This window comes from Oryctolagus cuniculus, chromosome 6, assembly GCF_964237555.1.
Source record: "Oryctolagus cuniculus chromosome 6, mOryCun1.1, whole genome shotgun sequence".
NCBI classification, from domain to species: domain Eukaryota; kingdom Metazoa; phylum Chordata; class Mammalia; order Lagomorpha; family Leporidae; genus Oryctolagus; species Oryctolagus cuniculus.
The window spans coordinates 422,201-436,819 of NC_091437.1; the positions used below are offsets into that span (position 1 = coordinate 422,201).

A 14,619-nucleotide genomic window follows, 5' to 3' on the forward strand; every position below is an offset into this window, starting at 1 on the left:
GCCGTGGCCATGCGCACCTGCTGAGCGTGTTGGGATGTGCGTGGTGCTGATGAGAAACTGGGGCTCAAATGCTGTTTTTCTTTCTGGAATTACACTGCACGGCACAGCCATGATGGACAGCAGTCACAGGGCCCTGCGCAGGCTGTAAGCCTGACCCTCACCTTTGGAAGGTGGTGGACAGAGGACCAGGGAGGCGAGGAAGCCACCTCAGGTGGTCACAGTGGAGGCTGCTCAAGAGCCCTTCCCCGCAGTGCCGTGCCCACTGCCCCACCTCAACCTGCACAGCTTCCCAGGCTGGAAACCACATGTGTGGTTGACGACGAAGTAACAGGGGGACCAGGCTGGGCGCACCCACAGGCTGTGGGATTGGCTTTGAGGTGGATTATCCGGGAGGACTTCCCAGCAGGTGTGTGCAGGTGGAGGTGCTAGAGGAGACGGCCAGGAGGCAGGAAAGACCATGGCTTCTTACAGCCAGATGACTGGGGAGCTCCGGGCAGGCCCTGCAGGAGAGCGAGAGCGAGGGTGAGGGCGAGGGCGAGGGTTAGGCTTAGGGCTAGGGCTAGGGCTAGGGCTAGGGCTAGGGCTAGGGTTAGGCTTAGGGGTTAGGCTTAGGGGTTAGGGCTAGGGTTAGGGCTAGGGTTAGGCTTAGGGGTTAGGGTTAGGGTTAGGCCCCCTCCTGCAGGGCCTGCCCGGCTGTGGTGCTGGGGAAGCCTGTTGGCACACAGCCGAGAGGCCCACATCACTCTTCCTCCCTCTTGCCCTGAGCAGGGGTGGTGTGGCCATGCTGGAGCGTGACACAGGTCAGCCCCAGCCTCGGCAGGGCTGTCGTTGGTGTGCCTGCCATGTGGAGGAGGGGCCTGAGCCTTGGCGGGAGCGCTCACTTGAGTCACAGCGTCCTGTCTCTGGCCTGCTCTGGACTTGGGGCAGACAGAGTGCAGTCCCTGTGGAGGGCGGTGGCCTCCCAGGCATAGCACAGGGCAGGGGCAGACATGGTGGGGGGGGAAGCCCTGCTCCCTGGCGGCCCCATGTGCTGCCGGTGGCCTTGTTGGGGTGGCAGTGAGCGGGCCGTGCCCTCTGTGGGTTCCTGAGTGGACTGCTCAGATTGGTCAGAAGCTCCAGAAGAGCAGCAGGCCGAGTGTCCGAGCAGGCGCGCGACCCTGAGGAGCCCTATCTCAGAGCCTTAGCTTCTTCCACACCAGCTGAGGGCTACAGAGGCAGGACTGGGGACAGCCGTGCACCCCGATGGGCAGCTGCACATCTCCAGGCTGTGCCCAGAGCCACTGCTCCTGGACAGAACCCTGAGTCAGCCCACAGAAGAGCAAAGTGAGAGGGAACATGCCTGTCACAGCAGGTGTGTGGCGACAGTGCTGAGCCAGGGGGCGTGTGGGTGCCATGGCCCTCACGTGTGCTGGGCAGAAGCAGACCTGGGCGGCCAGTTTGCCACTGGTACTCGGCCCCAGCGAGTTCGTAGCTTATTTATTTGTTATACCGTCTCTGTCCACACCTCTGGGCGGGAAGAGGGGGGTGTCAGACAGAAGAGCTTGCAGGGTCCGTGGCCAGCAGCCAGTGTAAAGCCACTCTTGTTCCCTGCCCTCCTGTTCTGGGGAGGCTGAAGTCATAGGGCCTGTGATGGTGCAGCCCCTGCGTGGGCCTCCCACCCCAGCCCTGGAGGCTGCAGGAGGTGCTCTGAGGGACTCCCAAGCCTGGGTGTGGCTCCCCACGGGTGCTTGCTGTGTGATGTCCTTTTTGAGACTTGGCACTGCCTTCTGCGAGCTGGCAGGGCGCCTTCCCCACAGGCACCGCAGGAAGCCTGCAGGTGGTGTAGACCAGGAGGGGAGACCAGCACAGGGAGCACACAGGCAGGGCTGCGCCTGGTTTCGGGGGTAGCTGCCGGTGGTGGGGCGTGGGCCCCCGGGGTCTTGCCTTCTGTTTGCAGGGCCTGAGGTTGGCCACGTGGGCTGTGTGCTTTGTCCCTGGGCCCCCGGGGTCTTGCCTTCTGTTTGCAGGGCCTGAGGTTGGCCACATGGGCTGTGTGCTTTGTCCCCGGGGTCTGCAGGCTGTGCTCCAGCGCATGCACCGTCACTGGCTTGTGTGTTAACTTGGGCTCTGGCACCTGCTGGTGGGGTGGGCAAGGGGAGGCTGCCTCTGTGCCCAGCCCCTCTTGGGTCCTTTCCAACCCTCAGAGAGGAGACCATCACCACCGTGGTGAAGAGCCCCCGCGGCCGGCGACGGTCCCCCAGCAAGTCCCCTTCCCGCTCTCCTTCCCGCGGCCTGGCCGGCCCGCAGTTGGCACCTGAGCTGCCGTCCTCAGCAGGGCCCAGCCAGACCCACAGGCCTGGGGCAGGGCCAGGCTGGAAGCCCACGGTGCCTGCACTGTACGTGACGGAGGCCGAGGCCCACTCCGCAGCCCCACCTGGGGGCACCAGAGCCCAGCCCCAGTGGGTTGAGGTCGAGGAGACCATCGAAGTCCGCGTGAGGAAGACAGGCCCCCAGGACGCGTCTCCTGCCAGAGAGGGGCCTGGTGGGGACCCCAACACCAACAACTCCAACAACAAGTGGCTGGCCCCTGGTGTCCTGCACGGGGCTGCCCCTGAGCCCGAGGGGACGGGAGCTCCCCTGGAGGAGGAAGGTGTCGGGCTTGAGGAAGAGGAAGGCCTGCACGCCCGGGACCCCAAGATCCTGAAGCGTGACGGCCGTGTGCTGACACTGGCGGACCTGGAGGACTATGTGCCCCAGGCCGGGGAGACCTTCGGCCGCAGCGGCCCCGGGCCCCGGGCCCCTGATGACCTGCCCTGTGAGGTGGCCGTGCTGCAGCGCGAGATCTCAGAGCCCACTGTGGGGCAGCCCGTGCTGCTGAGCGTGGGGCACCCGCTGGGCCCCCCGACCTCCCTCAGGCCCGGGCCCTGGGGCCACAGCGCCCAGGGTGTGTCCTTCCTTGGGCCCTGGACGCCGTCCTGCCCAGGTGCAGCACGGGTGCAGCGTTGCACAGACAGTGGCCAGAGCAGCTTCAAGACGGAAGTTTCCGCCCAGGTGGTCAGCTTCGGGGCCGTGGGCGAGACGGTCACTCTGCACATCCGCCCGGATGGGGACGAGGCCCCCGGCCCCTCCCACAGTGCCCCGTGAGGCTCCGAGGCCTGGTCACCCTTGACCCTCAGGCTTTGCCCTGCACCAGAAGTCCCCAACTTGCCTGGGACACGAGCTTGGACCCCACCCCTCCTTGCTTTCCACAACTCAGGGCCCTTCCTACCTCACTGGACTTGAGCTTCAGCCAAAGCTCTGGGAGCCTCACAGAGCCAGCGGTCTCCTTCCTCGTGGGCCCCCTCCACCCCAGCAGGCCGGGGGCCTGAGGCCCCTTGGAGGGTCTTCCTGCAGGGTGGGCATGGGGGCTGGCTGTGGGGAGACCCCCGTCTGTTGGCCTCTGTGATGGAAATAAAACGACTCCCACATCCCTCTCTGCTCCTCCTTCTTGCGCCATGGCCTGGTCCCCCTCCTCCAAGTCCCATCCAGGGCTCTGCAGGCCTGCGGGCCTGGCCGCCTGCCTGCCATGGCCCTGTGCGGACTTGCCTGTGGCCAGAGGTGTGGCTGGGCTAGGATGTGACTTGACCTTCATGGCCAGGGGTTGAGTCTGCTTCCCTGGCAAGGGCAACACAGGATGACCCCAGCACCTTGCAGCTGGGATCCCGCTGGCCTCCGTGGGGTGGGGCTCGGGGTGGGGCGCTCTGGCCCCAAGAGGGCAGCCCAGGGCTCCCCTTCAGAGCAGGAGGTTGGGTCAGCCCTGCTGGAAGGTGCACAGCACTGCTGGGGCTGGTGGGCAGGTGGCCAGTGCACATGGTCTGGGGGAGGGGCTGTGGGGAGCTGCTGTGGCCTGGAGGGGAGGGGGCTGCCAGGCAGCTGGGAAGGGGGAGACAGATGGGGCTCGTCCTCCGGAAGGGTCCTACAGTTTTGGCCATTGGCTCTGCGTCTGTGGGTTCTCCCGGCCCAGGGCTTGGCATCAGGCTACCCAAGGGTAGGGGAAGACAGCAAGTTCTTGGGTGGGGGGTGGGCATCCAGACCCCAGGGGCACCCTGCTGGGCTCCAGGTGGAGGGTCTCTGTCCCTCCTGAGCGAGCAGCAGGTGGGAGGGGATGGCGGGGTCACTGCCCTGGGCAGTTTCTGAGGACTGGGGTGGGGTCCTGGGAGCCCCCTGCCTGGGTCTGGGAGGTGTCAGACCCCGAGCTCACTCTGCTCACCTGCCTCGTCCACAGGTGCTGTCCTGGAGGACTCCGCCCACCCCACCCTGGCCCCAGCGGAACAAGTGGTCACCTCCATCCCAGAGACACTGCTGGACGCTTCCACGGGGGACCTCGCCAGCCCTGGTCCCAGCCCCAGCCCCAGGTTGCCATCAGCACTGCAAGAAGCCACACCCCCACCCCTAGAAAGGGAGGCAACGGACACAGCTGGTGAGGCCTTGACCGCAGACACCCCCACTGCCCCCATGTGGCCATCTGACCTGGGGGTCATCTCGTGTCCCCATCTCATGGGTGCCAATGGGCAGGGCCTGGCCATTGGCTCCTGACAGCCCTGTGGGATGGGGCCCTACCCCTCAGTCGGCTGCAGGTTGGGGTGGTCCCTCTGCAGAACACTCAGGCACCCCCAGGTGAACAGGTGGTGCCTGGGGGAGCCAAGGCCTGGGCTGGGGGAGCTGCTCTGCCACTGCTGCTGAACCGGGGCCAGTGCCGGTGGCCCAGCTCCTGCCTGGGGGCTGGGCTGGGGGTGGGCAATGGGTGACCGGCTGAGCTCTCCCATGGTGGAGCTAGGTGAGGCCAGAGCCTCCAGGTTCCTCCTCAGCTCTGCCTCCTGCTGGCCCACTCTTCCCTGTCCTGTCCTGTCTCCCCACCCACCCACCTCATCCCACCAGCCCACCGTCTCTCCCCTCTGCACCTGCTTCCATTGTCTTCCTGAACCTGCTGTGCGGGGTTCCCTGGGGAGCCCTCACTGCCCCAGCTGGGGAGGGCGCTCAGGACAGAGCTGGGGCCACCTCCCACCCCCAGCCTTCTGGGCCTGCTCCCACATCTCTCCTGTCTGAGGGACCACGGAGCCCTCACAGCACCCACAGTGCCCGGCCCAGTGTGCCCTGTGGGCGGATGAGGGTGTCAGGGCTGGCGGGCTGCTGGGTCTGGCAGAATGGCCCTCGTGCATGGACATAAGGTGCAGGCTGAGCCCAGAATTTGGGGCCAGTGCCCACTGTGCTGGGCAGCTCTGCCTCACCAGGCACCTGTGTCCCCACAGCCCAGCCACTGGAAGGGCCACGGCCCCACCCCCACAGCAGCCTGGAGCAGGAGTCTGGTGCTGAGGCCCAGGGCCGCGCTGTGCCCATCCGGTAACCGCTCCTCCCTTGGGGGCTGTCCCCAGTGCCCTCCTTGCCAGTCCCCTGGGATGAGGGGCTGGCTTCCCTTCCTCCAGCCGTCCCTGCTTGCGGCTCACAGCACCCTGATTCTAGGATGGAGGGCGTGGCCTGGCCGGGGGCAAGCACAGGAGAGCTGCTCTGGGACGTCCATAGCCACGTGGTCACTGAGACCACGCAGAGAACCTATGTCTACCAGAGTACCGGCTCAGAGACCACACAAAGGACCCACGTGTACAGTGCCACGGATGTAGGAGCTGCAAGTATGGGATCGCATCCTCGGTGGCGAGTCTGCCAGGCCGGGGTGGTTTGCGTGCAGAGCCCTGCCCATGTGCGTCCCCTGAGGGGTCTCCCTGCTGGGGAGAGCCATGCAGCAGTGAACGTGGGGTCCTGGGGTCTGCATGCCGTGGCTGGCAGACCAGCTGAGGCCAGAGTGGGAGACGGTGGTTGGACGGAGGGAAACACTTCCCTGCGGCCAGGCCTGGGCAGCCAGGAGGTGGTGGCTCAGGGCCTTGCTGGCCCAGGCCTGGCCGGCTGAGGTGGGCACCAGGGGTCATGCAGCCTGTGGAGCCCCTGCCCACGGCTCCCTCCCCACCCGCCCCAGGGCCCCCGTGCATGCAGGTGACCATCGAGGATGTGCAGGTGCTGGCAGGTGACACTGCACGGTTTGAGGCTGTCATTGAGGGGAGCCCGCAGCCTATGGTGACTTGGTACAAGGTAGGAGCTGGCCCAGGAGCCCAGGTGTGGGAGGACCAGGGCGGGCGGGGTGCTGGAGGCAGCTCTGTCCTGCTCCTCCAGGACGATGTCCAGCTGGTGGACAGCACCCGCCTCAGCCAGCAGCAGGAAGGAGCCACCTACGCCCTGGTGCTGCGGGATGTGGCCCCGCAGGACGCTGGCGTCTACACCTGCCTGGCCAGCAACGCCGGTGGCCAGGTGCTCTGCAAGGCTGAGCTGCTGGTCCAGGGGGGTGAGTTGGTCGCCCCTGGGGCCTAGGCAGGGTGTGGGGCTTTCCACGACATCCCTACAGGCGGGGGCCCAGGAAACAGCCCCTGCAGGCCCGAGAGTGGCGGGGGCAGCGGGGGCCGGGTGGTCACTTTGGCTCCTACTGACGGCTCCTGGCCGCAGCAGGCAGCACGCTGGACTCTGAGAAGCAGAGCTGTCGGAGGAAGCTGCAATCCTTCTACGAGGTCAAGGAAGAGATCGGAAGGTCTGGCCCCTGCTCCCCGTCCCCGCCCCTGCCCCGCTCCCACCCCCGGAACAGCCTGTCCAGCTCGGGCCGCCCCCTGCTGCCTCTCCAGGGGTGCGTTTGGCTTTGTGAGAAGAGTGCAGCACAAAGGCAACCAGCTGTGCTGCGCGGCCAAGTTCATCCCGCTGCGGGGAGGCAGGGCGCAGGCGCACCGGGAGCGCGACATCCTGGCCTCGCTGAGCCACCCGCTGCTCACCGGGCTGCTGGACCAGTTTGAGACGCGCAAGACCCTCATCCTGGTCCTGGAGCTGTATCCTGCCCTTGGCCGTGCCCAGGGGGTGCTGCTGCCCAGGCTGGCCTCACGTCCCTCATGGTGTGGGTCTCGGCGGGGCTTGTGACTGGCTCACCTGGTGGCGCTGGTGCGTGGGCTGTCCTGAGTCTAGATGCTAGCCAGGAGAGCAGCTGGCCAGGGTACTCCATTGCCCCCACACTCGCTGGGCCCCTGCTGAGGGCGTTGTGGGGTCCTGTGCTCCCCACCCTCTCGGTTGCCCCCACCTGTCAGTGCCCCCTTCCCAGGGAGTGGAGCAGAGGCCAGGGGGTTCCCTCCGCTACTGTCCCAGCTTCAAGAGCCCCACCCTGAGATCTGGTGAGCCTATTGTCCTGGCCTTTCACTGGGCATGTCCTCCGGGGTTGGCGTGGCCTCCCTGGGAGGGTGTGGCTTCTGGGGTGTGCGTGCCCTGTGGTGTCTCACTGTGGGCGTGGCCTCTGGGTGGGTGGGGGTCAGCTTCCAGAACTTTGCCTTGACTCAGCCCAGGTGCTCCTCCGAAGAACTGCTGGACCGCCTGTTCAGGAAGGGCGTGGTGACCGAGGCTGAGGTGATGGCCCTGCCTGCCCCCTGCCCAAGCTTCAGCCCCTCCCAGTGCCCACTCAGACCCCAGGCCTCCCTAGCACAGGCACTTGTGGCCCCCACAGATGTCCAGCCCGTCAGGTGCTCAAAGCCGGTCTACACTGGCCTCAGCAGTCCCCTGACCACTCTGGCCTCTTCCCAGCTGGCTCAGGGTGGAGCTGTCCCAAGGCAGTGGGCACTCAGAGCCCAGGAGGGCCTTGCAGGTCACCTGTGGGACCTGGGCCAGGTGCCTGTGTAGGAGGCCAAGGCTGGGCTCACACCTGAACAGCACCCTGGTTGCAGGTCAAGGTCTACATCCAGCAGCTGGTGGAGGGACTGCATTATCTGCACAGCCACGGTGTCCTTCACCTGGACATAAAGGTACCTATGCACCCTGGACCGTGGGGAGGCAGCACAACCCCCTGCCTGCAGGCCTCCTGCCGGGGAGTGCTCCCGGCTGAGGCAGCCCCCACCAAATTGTCCCCCGAGTTCCGGGAGTCACCTCCCCCAAGGCACAACCCTTGCCAATGCCCTGACTTTGCCCGACAGCCGCCCAACATCTTGATGGTGCACCCTGCTCGGGAGGACATTAAGATCTGTGACTTCGGCTTTGCCCAGAAAGTCTCCCCCACAGAGCCGCAGTACAGCGCCTATGGCTCCCCCGAGTTCGTGGCCCCCGAGATCATCGAGCAGACCCCCGTGAGCGAGGCCTCTGACATCTGGTGAGTGGTGCCCCACCACCCCCTCCAGGGCACCCCCCTTGCTGGTGGCCAGGCCAGGGTGACTGTTGTTGTTTCGTTCCTGCAGGGCCATGGGGGTCATCTCCTACCTCAGGTGAGCAGAGCTCTGCCCTCGTCAGCTGGTCCTGAGCTGACCTCCCCCGGACGGAAGCCACGGGCACGGCCGGCTGTACCCAAATGCAGCTATCTTGGGACCGGGCAGCCGGCCCACCAGATGCGAGGGGCTTGCCTGGTGTTGCTCACTGGCCCCTGCCCTCAGCAGGCAGGGCTGAGCCCCTTCCCTGCAGGCCCCGGGGGGCTGGCCAGAGGCTACTCGGGCCAGCGCACTCATCTTCAGCTTAGCCTGGGCCACTCGCTGGGTGGGCGTGAGCTGAGGGCCCACCCAGCGGGGTCTCTCTGCTCACAGCCTGACCTGCTCGTCCCCATTTGCGGGCGAGAGTGACCGAGCCACCCTTCTGAACATCCTGGAGGGGCGGGTGTCCTGGGGCAGCCCGGCGGCCGCCCACCTCAGCGAGGACGCCAGGGACTTCCTCAAGGCCACTCTGCAGAGGGCCCCAGGGTGAGTGCACACGAGTCTAGCCCTGCTGCAGGCCAGGTGGCCCTGCCCTGGCCACCTGGCCAACCGGACTGCCTCTCTCCGCAGGGCACGGCCCAGCGCCTCGCAGTGCCTTGCACACCCCTGGTTCCTGGTGAGTCCGCTCGGGCTGCACCCCACCCCACGTACGGAGGGACCGCCAGGCCCCTCCCCAGCCCTGAGAACCTTAGCCCTTCTGGGTGTAGAGGGGCGTTGGGACCCTCACGGAACTCCAGCACCTCTGACCCTTGGCCTTCGACTTACCTCCTCCTCGTCCCCTTTCCCCGGTGGGGCACTGGACCAGGCATTGGTCCCGCTGCTGCTGCCCCTGCCCCATGTGGCCGCCCCTCCCACCTCAGAATTCCGTGCCAGCCGAGGAGGCCCAGTTCGTCAGCACCAAGCAGCTCAAGTTCCTCCTGGCCCGAAGCCGCTGGCAGGTGAGCAGTGCCTGCCCGCCCCACCGAGCGCCCCCGGTCTCAGAGCGGGCAGTGCCGGCCGGGCAGGGTGTGGGGTCCGAGCACCTGCTCTCCAGGCGTCAGGCCCACCTGCTGCTCCTGTGCCCGCAGCGCTCCCTGATGAGCTACAAGTCCATCCTGGTGATGCGCTCCATCCCCGAGCTGCTCCACGGCCCGCCTGACAGCCCCTCGCTGGGAGTGGCCCGGCACCTGCGGGGCGAGGCCGATGCCTCCTCCAGCTCCTCCTCCTCCTCGGACACCGAGCTGGCCCCCTTCGCCAGGGCCAAGTCGCTGCCTCCCTCCCCAGTGACCCACTCCCCGCTGTTGCACCCCAGGGGCTTCCTGCGGCCCTCGGCCAGCCTGCCAGAAGAGGCCGAGGCCAGTGGGTCCCTGGTGGCAGCAGCCCCGCTGGCATCACCCCAAGGCACTGGGCCGGTGCCCCGGCACAGCGTCATCCACAGCCTGTTCTACCAGCAGGCAGGCGAGGGCCCCACCCCAGGGAGCAGGCGGCACCCGGCCCGGCGGCGGCACCTGCTGAAGGGTGGGTACATCGCCAGGGCGCTGCCGGGCCTGCGGGAGCCGCTGATGGAGCACCGGGCCCTGGAGGAGGCGGCTGCCAGTGAGGAACCACCCAGCCCCCCCACCACAGCGGCCTCCGTACAGCCTGGCTCCAGCTCTCGTGAAGATCGTGGCCACGGCCGCTCCCTGGACCATGACCCACAGACCGCCACCAGCCCAGCCCCCTGTTCCGGGGGACAGTGTCCACCACCGGCCCCCTTGGCGCTGGCCTCGGGGGTCTCTGCCAGGGAGACGGCGCACCCCCAGGGCTCCCTGCAGGGACAGGAGCACCTCCCATGGTCTGGGGGTGACCCAGCCCTGCTGGAGGGGACGTCCCAGGACAGCTGTCAGGGGCAGCTGGCGCCCCTCCACCTCCCCGAGCAGGGCCCTGTTCCCAGAGAGGGCCGTGGTCCCCTGTCAGCTGCTGCCTCAGCCCCTCCCGGCTCCTCCTGGCTGGAGTCCCCCTCCCCAGACAGACCCCTACCAAGCTCCAAGATGGAGCCCCAGGACATGTCCCTTCCAGGCCCCTCCCTAGAGGCCAGGGGATCCCCCGACTCCACACCCCCCCCGCAGCGGCCACAGGAGCAGGCGACCACACGGAAGTTCTCCCTGGGGTCACGGGGGGGCTACGCAGGGGTGGCAGGCTACGGCACCTTCGCCTTCGGGGGGGATGCTGGGGGCATGCTGGGGCAGGGCCCCCTGTGGGCCAGGCTGGCCTGGGCTGTGTCCCAGTCCTCAGAGGAGCAGGATGAGGCTGCAGCCGAGAGCCCACTGCCCCCGGCCAGTGTAGGGGAGGTGCCTGAGGCTGGTGGGAGTCCCCCAAGGGCCTTTCCGGAGCTGGGCTTGGGGGAGGATAGCGGGCAGGTCTCCCTGGTGCAGATCCGGGACTTGTCGGGGGACGCGGAGGCCGCTGACACTGTCTCCCTGGACATCTCTGAGGTGGACCCTGCCTACCTGAACCTCTCTGATCTGTACGACATCAAGTACCTGCCGTTCGAGTTCATGATCTTCAGCAGGGTCCCCCGGCCCGAGCCGCCCTCCCCCGAGGACGAGGACAGGGATGAGCCCGAGCCCGAGCCGGCTGAGCCCCCAGAGGCAGCGTGGCCCTGGCCCGGGTGGGGGGTGGGCCCAGGAGTCCGCCTGGAGATCACAGAGGAGCCGGAGGACCTGGAGGCGCTGCTGGGGGCAGCCTCTGTGGGCAGGAAGCGCAAGTGGCCCTCGCCTCCCCGCGGCCTCTTCCAGTTCCCCGGGGGCTGCCTGCCGCTGGAGGAGCCGCCGGAGCTGGGGCTGCGGCAGAGGGTGAAGGCCTCCATGGCACACATTTCCAGGGTCCTGAAGGGCCGGCAGGAAGGTGAGCCCTCCCCACCCCGTGGGGCCCTCACCCCCGAACCCTCAGCAGCACCTCACCCTGCTGCGGGCCTCCTGTGGCCAGGCGGGGCCTGCTCACGACTCCGGGGGTGACTGTGAGTGGGCCAAGCTGTCCAGGTGACTCCTGCGGCCCCTCCCCCTGCAGGTGTGGAGAAGGAGGGCCCCCCCAGGAAGAAGCCTGGCCTCGCCTCCTTCCGCCTGTCAGGTCTGAGGGGCCGGGACCGAGGTGAGCAGGCTAGCGACAGAGGCTGGGCCCCCACGGTGCCCGGCCAATGCTGGGGGAGGGGAGGGCACAGGCCCAAGCCCAACGGGGCATGCTGTGTGGTGAGCAGTTCTGGGGGTGTGCCGAAAAGAGGCCCAGGCTGTTCTCTGGCCTGAGGGTCGCCTCTGCTCTTCCTCAGCACCGACCTTCCTAAGGGAGCTCTCAGATGAGACGGTGGCCCTGGGCCAGTCCGTGACACTGGCCTGCCAGGTGTCGGCCCAGCCACCTGCACAGGCCACGTGGAACAAGGGTGAGGAGCTGCCCGGGCGGAGGCTGGGGTTGGGACAGGGTGGCTGCTGCCCTGGGGTCGCTGAGCCTGCTGGGTCGTGCCGCAGACGGGGCCGTCCTGGAGAGCAGCAGCCGCCTCCTCATCTCCTCCACCCTCAAGAACTTCCAGCTGCTGACCATCCTGGTGGTGACCGCCGAGGACCTGGGCGTGTACACGTGCAGCGTGACCAACCCGCTGGGCACGGCGGCCACCACGGCCACCCTCCGGAGGGCAGGTGAGTGACCTGAGCCAGAGGCATCGTCCAGGCCAGGGCCCCTGCCCCCCACTGTGAGCCGGTGCACCCTCACCAGCCGTGGCTGCCACCGAACAGCCAGGGCCAGCACAGATGGACACATGGGCACCTGTGAGTGCTCACTGCTGCCCAGGGAGAGCGCCCTGTGGCAAGAGGCATTACCTGCCTAGTCCCTCCCAGCTACACACTCAAAGCTCCCTGTGCTGCTGGCACCGCCATGAGCAGTGCTGCTGCCCAGCTCTGGGACACCCCCCGCCCCCACCCGGTGTCCTGGAGGCCTGGCAAAGCTAAGCTGCTGGGACAAGGCCCCTCTGACCAGAGCCTGGGCCATGTGATGGGAAGTGAGCAGGCTGGAGAAGATGGGGGGAGGGGGCTGGTCTGGTCCTCGCTGGGACACCCAGTGAGTCAGGCGGATGGCTGGGACCCCTGCAGAGCGCCCCTCAGCATCCCCACGCCCTGACATCGGGGAGGTGTATGAAGATGGCGTGCTGCTTGTCTGGAAGCCCGTGGAGGCGTGCGGCCCCGTCACCTACATCGTGCAGTGCAGCCTGGAAGGTATGGGAGCCCCTGCTGGTGCTTGGGCCTGGGTCCCAGGCGGCAGCTGGGTCACCCTGTCCCTCCCCACCCCGTGGCCCAGGAGGCAGCTGGACGACCCTGGCCTCCGACATCTTCGACTGCTGCTACGTCACCAGCAGGCTGTCCCGGGGTGGCGTGTACGCCTTCCGCACGGCCTGCGTGAGCAAGGCAGGGATGGGCCCCTACAGCAGCCCCTCGGAGCAGGTCCTCTTGGGGGGGCCCAGCCGCCTGGGTGAGTCTCCACGGGGCCCTGGGCCCCTCCTCCCGTCTCCAGTTATTGCCTTGAGGGAGTGGGGAGCCACCCCAAGGCAGGGCCTGAGGCCTACACTCACCCCCTGCCACACCACAGCCCACCCTGGGGGATGCCCCGGGTGCTCTCAGGTTTGGGTATTAGGGTGACAGGTTTGAGTAGTGATGTCTGCCCCAGGCTCAGGGCTGCGTGTGGTGGTGTGGGCACCACGCCTGGTCCCTCACTAACTCCTGTGGAGCCCTCGCCCCCTCTCCTCCACGCTCCCCTCCCTCCCACCAAGGGCTGGGGCTGCTCGGTGCCCCCACCTGGTCACCAGCCTCTCCTCATAGGCTCGGAGGAGGAGAGCAGCCAGGGGCGGCCAGCCCAGCCCCTCCCTAGCACCAAGACCTTCGCCTTCCAGACGCAGATCCGCAGGTGCGGGGGTCTAGGGAGCAGGCGGGTGGGCGGGCAGTGGCCGGGGACCTCCCCCAGTGCAGCAGTCCCACCAGCGCCTCCCTCGTCCAGAGGCCGCTTCAGCGTCGTCCGGCAGTGCCGGGAGAAGGCCAGCGGGCGGGCACTGGCCGCCAAGATCATTCCATACCAGCCTGAGGCCAAGACGGCCGTGCTGGGCGAGTACGAGGCACTCAAGGGCCTGCGCCACCCCCACCTGGCCCAGCTGCACGCCGCCTACCTCAGCCCGAGGCACCTGGTGCTCGTCTTGGAGCTGTGCGCCGGGCCGGAGCTGCTGCCCTGTCTGGCGGAGAGGTGAGGAGCGGTCTGGACTGGGGACAGGCACGTGGCTCTGGGGAGGGGCTGGAGGGCCCCGCCGGCCTGACTCCTTCGCCCCCAGGGTCTCCTACTCGGAATCGGAGGTGAAGGACTACCTGTGGCAGATGCTGAGCGCCGCCCAGTACCTGCACGCCCAGCGCATCCTGCACCTGGACCTCAGGTCCGAGAACATGCTGGTCACTGACTACAACCTGCTCAAGGTGGTGGACCTGGGCAGCGCCCGGAGCCTCAGCCAGGAGCCGGTGGTGCCACCAGAGCACTTTAAGGACTACGTGGAGACCATGGGTGAGTGTGGGCGGCTGTACCAGGGGCGAAGGATGGGGAACCCCCCGACCCCCGCACTCACCGCCTCCCCCACGCAGCCCCCGAGCTCCTGGACGGCCAGGGCGCCATTCCACAGACGGACATCTGGGCCATCGGCGTGACCGCCTTCATCATGTGAGTCCTCCAGGGTGCCTGGAGCTACCGGGTGGGGGCGTCACGGGTCCTTTGCCGAGAACTGGAGCCCCGTCTCCACTGCGCAGGCTCAGCGCAGAATACCCGGTGAATGGCGACGGTCCGCGCGAACTGCAGCGGGGCCTGCGCAAGGGGCTCCCGCGGCTGGGCCGCTGCTACGCCGGGCTGTCGGGCGGCGCCGTGTCTTTCCTGCGCAGCACGCTCAGCGCGCAGCCCTGGTGAGCCCCGCCTGCCTGTCCCCCTCCCTCCTCGCCCGTCCTCCTCCCCGACCCCGCGCCCACCTCCGCCCCGCCGTTTCCGCAGGGGCCGGCCCTGTGCCTCCAGCTGCCTGCAGTGCCCCTGGCTGACCGAGGAGGGCCCGGCTGCCCAGCCCGCACCCGTGGCCTTCCCCACAGCACGCCTGCGCGCCTTCGTGCGCGAGCGGGAGAAGCGACGCGCGCTGCTGTGCAGGAGGTACCGCCCAGGCCAGGGGCGCTGAGGGATCGCGGCCGCCCCTGAAACCTGCCCCCAATAAATAAGCTGTGCCCCGAGCGTCCGTCTCCGCCTCTTTCCACGGGGCAGGCCCCACCCTATCTTCCCGAGCCATCTGCTCGATCCTTCGTGGGAGCCTGGCTGCCCCTGCAGACTCTGGACCGGG

General features: G+C 67.8%; 1 protein-coding gene across 3 annotated transcripts in view; it reads left to right on the plus strand.

Moving 5' to 3' along the window:
• OBSCN (obscurin, cytoskeletal calmodulin and titin-interacting RhoGEF) overlaps positions 1-14,513 on the plus strand; it is a 116,631-nt gene extending 102,118 nt beyond the window's left edge. For 2 of the 3 annotated variants that reach the window (XM_070075938.1, XM_070075939.1), the window contains 26 exons: positions 4,244-4,438; positions 5,268-5,358; positions 5,479-5,645; positions 5,987-6,099; positions 6,181-6,349; positions 6,508-6,589; positions 6,681-6,878; positions 7,383-7,443; positions 7,758-7,835; positions 8,004-8,176; positions 8,262-8,288; positions 8,601-8,753; positions 8,838-8,883; positions 9,128-9,205; positions 9,335-11,132; positions 11,295-11,375; positions 11,551-11,661; positions 11,747-11,914; positions 12,365-12,487; positions 12,570-12,740; positions 13,088-13,172; positions 13,263-13,502; positions 13,588-13,811; positions 13,889-13,964; positions 14,051-14,200; positions 14,286-14,513. In XM_070075938.1, coding sequence (XP_069932039.1) covers positions 4,244-4,438; positions 5,268-5,358; positions 5,479-5,645; positions 5,987-6,099; positions 6,181-6,349; positions 6,508-6,589; positions 6,681-6,878; positions 7,383-7,443; positions 7,758-7,835; positions 8,004-8,176; positions 8,262-8,288; positions 8,601-8,753; positions 8,838-8,883; positions 9,128-9,205; positions 9,335-11,132; positions 11,295-11,375; positions 11,551-11,661; positions 11,747-11,914; positions 12,365-12,487; positions 12,570-12,740; positions 13,088-13,172; positions 13,263-13,502; positions 13,588-13,811; positions 13,889-13,964; positions 14,051-14,200; positions 14,286-14,460 — 5,033 coding nt within the window. In that variant the 3' untranslated portion in view covers positions 14,461-14,513. Of the gene's footprint in view, positions 1-2,183; positions 3,447-4,243; positions 4,439-5,267; positions 5,359-5,478; positions 5,646-5,986; positions 6,100-6,180; positions 6,350-6,507; positions 6,590-6,680; positions 6,879-7,382; positions 7,444-7,757; positions 7,836-8,003; positions 8,177-8,261; positions 8,289-8,600; positions 8,754-8,837; positions 8,884-9,127; positions 9,206-9,334; positions 11,133-11,294; positions 11,376-11,550; positions 11,662-11,746; positions 11,915-12,364; positions 12,488-12,569; positions 12,741-13,087; positions 13,173-13,262; positions 13,503-13,587; positions 13,812-13,888; positions 13,965-14,050; positions 14,201-14,285 lie in introns of those variants that run through there. The other variant, XM_070075940.1, reaches the window with a different exon arrangement.
• The last annotated feature ends 106 nt before the right edge of the window (positions 14,514-14,619 follow it).